The sequence below is a fragment of the Siniperca chuatsi genome, linkage group LG5, assembly GCF_020085105.1.
Source record: "Siniperca chuatsi isolate FFG_IHB_CAS linkage group LG5, ASM2008510v1, whole genome shotgun sequence".
NCBI lineage: Eukaryota > Metazoa > Chordata > Actinopteri > Centrarchiformes > Sinipercidae > Siniperca > Siniperca chuatsi.
In genome coordinates, this window is record NC_058046.1 from 24,649,619 (window position 1) to 24,657,081 (window position 7,463).

The 7,463-nt window shown below is 38.8% G+C and overlaps 1 protein-coding gene across 1 annotated transcript; it reads left to right on the plus strand.

Moving 5' to 3' along the window:
• The first annotated feature begins 4,378 nt into the window (after positions 1-4,378).
• LOC122875980 (lymphocyte antigen 6G-like) lies at positions 4,379-5,791 on the plus strand. Its single transcript, XM_044195736.1, has 3 exons — positions 4,379-4,687; positions 5,258-5,365; positions 5,531-5,791. Exons 1-3 carry the CDS (start codon positions 4,642-4,644, stop codon positions 5,683-5,685), a joined length of 309 nt encoding a protein of 102 aa, XP_044051671.1. The 5' UTR covers positions 4,379-4,641; the 3' UTR covers positions 5,686-5,791.
• Positions 5,792-7,463: the final 1,672 nt, after the last annotated feature.

Here is a 7,463-nt window from a genome sequence, read left to right on the forward strand (position 1 = left end):
TTAACAGCCTCTGCATATGACACTTTGTTTATTGTTTTACATTTTTGGACTTCTCTTGCATGCTTTTGAACTGCTACTTTTGATCCCCCATAAGCTGCACTGTGGTCTCCTCCACAATTGCAACATTTAACTGGCACATCTTTCCCACACTTTCCAAATGCATGATTACCGCCACATCATGCACATCTTTCTTTTTCTTTGTACTGGCTGGCAGTATGACCCTTTGTTTGACATTTAAAGCATCTTAATGTTTACTGCATAGCTGAAGAAGGCTAGCATAACTTTTCTTGGGAGGTTGTTTTCAAAGTTGATGATTACTGACAGCGTTTCTGCTCTTTCTTCATTTCTTTTAGTATTAATATGTTTAGCATCAAGCACTTTCCCTCCTTTCAGTTCTGTTTTGATATCCTCCATTGATACAGATGGTGGTATTCCCAATATAACTCCCCCATATCTAGCAGCTGAGCCAGGTTCATGGGTTTTTACTTTTTTACCATACAGTGTAGTCATTTTCAGCAGAGCGTTTTGTTGTTCTTGACTCACTGCATGTACTAGTATACGCTTATTATTCAAGTACTTTGCAAACTTCACTTTACCTACATCCTTTTCCAGAGCTTTAGCCACCAATATAAGATGGTCAAATGCTCAACTTCAGATGCTCAACAAACTCAATTATGACTTTCCAGTCCTTGTTTTGGTTTTCAGGCCTCAGGGCATGAGCAAGTCCAGAGGGAAAGACCTGAGAAATTTATTGTCATAATAAGGTTTAATGAAAAAGCTCAAGAAAACATGAAGAAAGTCAACCCATTTACGCTAACAACAACTCTGGCCATTAAGAACAACTTTAAAGAGCACTCAAACTAAAAGAGATAGGAAAACATAAGATGACAAGCACAGGGAGGGTGGGAGCACGAAATGTTGGCCGGTGTAAAGGAGTGATCACAGGGGTGACAGTGAGTGTAGGTATGGAGGAACTAAAGAGGAATCTCAAAGGGGGGAAAGTAGTGAATGCACAAAGACTGAAAACAACAAAAGAAGGAGTGAAAAAGGAAAGTGAAACAGTACTGCTTGAATTTGAAAAAGAGTGTGTGCCAAAGAAGGTATTCCTGGGTTTTATGAGTTACCTAGTGAGAGTGTGTGTGCCAAAGCCACTGAGGTGCTTTAATTGTCAAATGTTTGGACACACATCCAAAAACTGTAAAGAGAAGAGGAGATGTGCTAGATGTGGGGGCGAACACGAGTATGGGAAGTGTGGAACAGGGGTGCAACCAAAATGCTGTAACTGTGGAGGAGCGCATAATGTGGCATATGGTGGGTGTGAGATTATGAGACGAGAGAATAAACTCCAAAAAGTAAGAGTGGAAAGACGGATCACTTATTCAGAAGCTATGAGAGTGTCAAGAGAACAGAACAGTGCTAATAATGAACAAGGAGCAATGGGGGTTCAAGAGCTACAACGATGATCAAGTGACAGGATTTATGTGGACAAAGGGGCTTTAGTAACATTCATTGAGGGAGTGATAAACAGTACAGCTGAAGTAAAGTCAAAAAATGATAAAAATCCAGCTGGTTGTCAAAGCAGCAGTTAATCATTTAAGATTAGTGGGACTGACATGGGAAAAAATGAGGGAGAACCTCACAAATCAGTCAAGCCAGGAAGCACCATGGGTTGGTTAATACTAATTATGGTAATGCTATTACAGCTTACTGGCCAATGGCCAGGAATTTCATTTCATTAAAGAAATGACTGTAAAACCAGATGTAGTATGTGTTCAGGAAACCTGGTTAAAATCAGCTTTACATTTTATGGCACATGGATATACAGTGATAAGGAAAGATAGAAATCATGGGGGAGGAGGAGGTTGTGCTACTTTCATCAAACAAGATATTCCATATAGGGTACTGGAAAAGGGAGATGATCAGGGATACATAGTGTGGGAAAGAGGGGAGGAGGTGGTTATAATACACTACTACAATCCATGCAAAAGGTTGGACTTGGATAGCCTATGAAGGATACAAGGGCAAACCAGACATAAAGTAATATGGTGTGCAGATTTTAATGCTCACAATACAATATGGACGGGTTCGCATACAGACTCAAATGGAAAGGTAATTGAGGATTTGATGGATGACAGGGATTTGGTCTGTGTGAATGATGGTAGAGGAACAAGGGTAAACATAACAACAGGTACTGAATCAGTTAGATCTAACATTAGTGTCTAATCCCTTGGCTGGAGTCAGTAACTGGGAGGTTTGGACAGCTACAACAGTAGGCAGCGATCAATGCCCAGTCTCACGCTCGGTGGGAGAAGTGCTTGTGTTTTGCACACCTGGTCCGATTTCAGGTAAGAAAACGTTTGGGAGGGGGGGGGGTTAACAGGAGGTACTTTTTTTCATTTTCTGAGACTATTTATCTATCTGATCTACAACAGATGAAAACACCAAAACATACATACATAATTCACTTACAGTGCTGAGTGACCGATCCTCTTACTGTTGTGAAAACCTGTTAGACATTGTGGGAGCATCTTTGGTAAAGCCTTAACGCTGTCTGAAACCCACTTTTATATTTGTGATTTGTGAAACCTTTATTCTATTTGTGAAAATGCAAAAGAGGGCGATTTCACTGCATTTTTCACATCTAGACCACATTGGACCAGGTTCAGATCAAAAACCACTATACCTAGACTTGTCAAATCTGGACTAGATTATCCCAGAGAAACCGGAGACTCTTTGAGACACAGTTTAAGATTTATGAAACCTTTATTCTAATTGTGAAAATGCAAAAAAGGAGCGATTTCACTCAATAGTATGTCCACAACATGGCCTTTATTGTTTATGATTCACTACTTTAGTCCACTTCTCTCCATTTCAGTCGTAATTGCCATGAGTTCTTCTCTCTCACTTGAAAACAAAAGCAGAAAAGTTATTTTTACCTTTTGAAAAACAATCAAAACATCTTCATCGAGTTTCACTTTCACTCTCCATTATTCGTTGTTATTTTACCACCATTGCACAGTCTAAAGAGACGCAATGCAGTTTGGGGTGGTTGAGTACGTCCAGTAAACTCCCGTCACATATTCTTGCTAATCTAGTAAACATCCAGGTATTTCTTGCGTAAACAAAATCCACATACATGCAGTTGGAACACACTACATACTCAATTTTACATCATACTACAAGAAGGAAGTGAAAGTGATTTCTCTATATTTGTTGTTCATTTGACCAAACCAAGTGAGTGAAATTAATATTACAGGTCGGATCTTTCAGATAGCAAATATTTCCAACCTTTATCCTTTGACAGAAATTTCCTTGACAGAAATTTACATAAACATCACATTTTATACAATAAACATTATGCACCACCAAAAATAGCTACCTGATTGTGTGTGGGTAATGAAGTGGGTAATGATTCAAGTTAATGACAAGAAATTTAATACCGGGCTGCATGTAGCCATCAAGCTCTTAAAAGAACTCCAGCACAGAAAAGGGAAGGAACAGAAGTCTGTGTCTGGAGACACAACGAGGCAGCACACATCAGAGGGTGAGGCATTTCCTGACGCCCAGTGTGGAGATCGCTGTTTGCTGTGCGCCCAGATTAACTTGATACAACATTTTACCATCATGCTTTCTGTTCCGCACACTATGTAAACTTTCATACAGCCTGTAAGTGAAACATACAGTCTGGAGTGTATGTTTTGTCGAGGTCAGAAAAACCTCTCTCCGAGTTGGTTGATGAGAAGGGATCCACACGAGACCTACAATTGTCTTTTAACTAGTATTTATAATCCTCACAATTATTACAAACATTACAAACAATCTAACAATACAGACAAATACAGATATATCTGGAGACACAGCACAGAGACCTCTCCAGGCGATCTCCCTGCTATGTCTGAAGCAGCAATACAAAAGTGGTTGGTTATATGTCCTGAGCTCCTCTTGGTACACAATGCTATGTAAATGCCTAAGTTCACACTTCCCATTCCTCTTGATCTTCACCGGCCGCTGCATTCCATTCTCAGGTGTGATCAGAGCGGCTGGTCAGTAAGGAAATGCGAGTCACCCCCATGCATTGATCAAGCAACCCATCTCAACAGGGTGCCGGCTCTGGACTGCCAACACATGTGCATACATTTCTTCCCACTCTTTGTCAACCCAAATCACCTCTGTATGTCACCATGGGATTATCATATCCACTGTACCTTCCCCCACTTTCTTGTATCTAACTGTTAATTAGATTGCAGTCTATGGTGCAGAACAGCTGCTGACCTGAGATGTTACATTAGTTAGACTTGTACAGAGGCAAACATCTTACATACAGGATGTACGTAGCACAAGCTATCAATCCTAATAACACAGCCCAAGTTTTCATATTTGACAGTTTACACCCAGCTCGACCGCAACGTGGAGTGAGCTGTGGCAATGCGTGATGCTGTACGGCCAGATACGCAGATTCATTTAGGGATAATGAGGTCACTTTAGGGCCGACATTATTCCAGTCACGTCGGAGAAGGCTTTGTGAGGAAATGCAAATGTACTGAAAAAAATAGTTAAGAGAAGTTGGAGTGAAAGAGGAAGCCTTCTCTCCAGTACTCCTTTCACCGGACTGATTAACTCCATTTTTTCTTTCCGTTCACGATGCAGCTTTACGGAGCTCTGGTCCTGTTAATGACTCTGTCAATAGGTAAGAACAGTGCTCTGCCTATGTGCACTGGCTGAACCTTGTAACTTAAAGAAAAGAAATGCGTTGATGTTTAAACGTTATTATAAAAGCTGAAAAGGAAGTGGTGTCAGAAAGTTAAAGAACCGGTTTGACATTTTGGGAAATAAGCTTATTAAGTATGAAGCTACAGCCAGCAGCTGGTTAGGTCAGCTTACCATAAAGGTTGGAAACAGCAATTAACGCATTATATCTGGTTTGTTTAGTCCTTGTTAAAAAAAAAACACAATGTAAAAGTGACAGTTTGTGTTTTTGAGAGGGTTATGTATCAGACTATTTCTTGCTCTGAAGCAGTGATTTCCTGTGATCACTGGTTAAAGTCATGGTGGCAAAAATATGCCAAGAAAAGGAATAAGCATGTCCCATAAAGAGCACTCTTTAGTTCTTTATTTGTGCATAGAGATTTTTCTTACATTTTCTCAGAACTTGTCTGTACATGCTCTCTTACTGGAAATGTTTATGTGGGTGTGAATTTCTGCAAATTTCTGCATATGTGGCATGTTTTGAACTGATGTGTTCTGTGTTTCTCTATAGCATCTGGATTAAGATGCTACACATGCACAGCCGCCGACCCTAAATCCTGCACAGACACCACATCTTGTCTTGTCATCTTCAACCGTTGTTTCTCTCTCAGAGTAAACGGTAAGTTTTTCTTTCACATTAGATGTTTCTAAAGCAAATATTGAGAATTTCCAAGCCAAAATAAATCATCAACTAGCTGATACAATATGTTGCTGTGCTGAATGCCTGGTGGCTATTGTACACATCATAATATGTTTCTGAGAGTTTTCTCATTGTGTTTTACAGGTTATGACGTGATTACCAAAGGCTGCCAATCCAGCATCGCATGTGTAAGCCCCATGCAATGCTGCGAAGGGGACTTGTGTAACAGTGCCATACCCACTGGTCCCAGTGTCCTCCTCCTGCTGGTATCCTCAGCCATCATCACACTCTTTCTCTGAGGCTCTGGAATTTTGTTATTTCTATGCTGTACGTTTTTCTGACCAAATTTGTACAACTGAAGAAGAATAAACAACATAAAAATATTAAACTGCACTGCAAAAACTATATTCCCATGTTAGTGTGATAATCTTACATTTAGATTTCTAATCTAGTCTGACTTGTTTTGAGTATGGATTGGATTGTAGTGCTGACTATGCAAGGCGGTTTGACGTAATTCAAGTAAACGTTACTTAATTAGCAATTCTGTTTTATTTTGGATAATGTTGAGCTAGATACAAGGGACATATCAGTTAGAGGACCTCCAGTGTGCTTTGACACTTATTTTAAGGTCTGAAATTTCAGTGTTTTGGCTTGCATGACAGCATATTCTCAACTTTATCTTGGCACAAAATATGTAGTTTCAAATTTCACTTTTGTTCGCATTAGTTCATCTTTTTCAACCTGTCACATTCCATTGATAACAATAGTGCTTCAGAAAGGGTCAGGGTACTAAAGCATAATCCGTTTTTTTGTTTTAAACCAAAATTTTGGCTTGTTTTTTGGTTTTCCATTTTTCAATTTTCCCTTGCAAGTTGAAGACTACAGGAGACTGAAATGACCGGAAAGGGTGAACTGAAAGTAAAATTAAACCGTCAAAATGAAAGTGAAATGTGTGAGAATTTTACCTGTAGCTGCCTGTAGCTTCAGATTAAGCTAAAGTTAGCTAGTTAGTGTGATATATAGTGATATTATTTTAGTTGAGTGGCATTAATTAATATTGTGGAAACTGATAGTATTCCATAATTCCCTACCTAAATAAAGAGCATCTATAAGGACACCAGCAGAGGTCTTCATCACCCACCGTGAAGGTTATAACATTGACATTGTTTTAAATACATAAATTTTACATTTACATTTTACATTTTACATTCCTCTATCGACCAAATTTAGGTCACTAAAACAAACAAAGAAAATAACGAAAAAGCCGCAATCTTGCCCCATCTACTTCCATTTTAAACTCTGTCCACTTGACTAGTTGATTGAAATCTTACTCAACATAACTTACAAATAAACACTTCTTTTTCAACCAAACTAAAGGATTGTGGTGTTTAACACCTTAGATTTACCATCTAAAAGTGTCAGGGCTCGACATGAACTTTTTGAGGCACTTGTCCTTCAGACAAGAAAATGTACCTTTCCCTTGTCCAGCCACCGAAGTCACTTGTCCGGTTAAAAATGACATTTACTTTTTTCATTTTGTTTGCGAACGCAGAATTCAGATATGTATGTATGTAACGTTTTCATCTCAACAAATAATTTTCATATTCATTTAGATTGTATAACAATAGGCAATGCAGAGTGATACCAATAAACGTTCAGATGAGCCCCTAGGTGATCTGCTTTGGCTATTTTATTTGGATGGACCGGTATTCGAAATGCTGTATGGCTATTGTAGTATTGTATTATTTGAGCTATTTTGTAGTTCTTAAGAGCTGCCTTATCTTTAGAGCTAACTTATACAGTGTATATAGATAATTAAAGTGTTACAACAAACTCCGTAATGACAACTAAACACATCAGATGAGTTGAGGCAGGGAAAGACAGTGAGGTCTGTCACCAAAGAATAACGTTACTCTATCCGCCATGTGACATTGAGATATATATATATATATATACTGTATATTGTTAATAAAATCATTTGTACACAAGTCCTGACTTTTTCGTGTATGAGCTTTCTGATTAAGATTGCTTCTAAACACTGACATTCCCTGACTGCACTAGTTGATGTGTATGAATG

Excerpts from the sequence above, each read along its gene's own strand:
- LOC122875980 (XM_044195736.1), top strand. The coding sequence starts at position 4,642 with ATGCAGCTTTACGGAGCTCTGGTCCTGTTAATGACTCTGTCAATAG. Across the intron at positions 4,688-5,257 it reads GTTAATGACTCTGTCAATAG|CATCTGGATTAAGATGCTAC; the intron begins GTAAGAACAGTG and ends GTTTCTCTATAG. Across the intron at positions 5,366-5,530 it reads TTTCTCTCTCAGAGTAAACG|GTTATGACGTGATTACCAAA; the intron begins GTAAGTTTTTCT and ends TGTGTTTTACAG.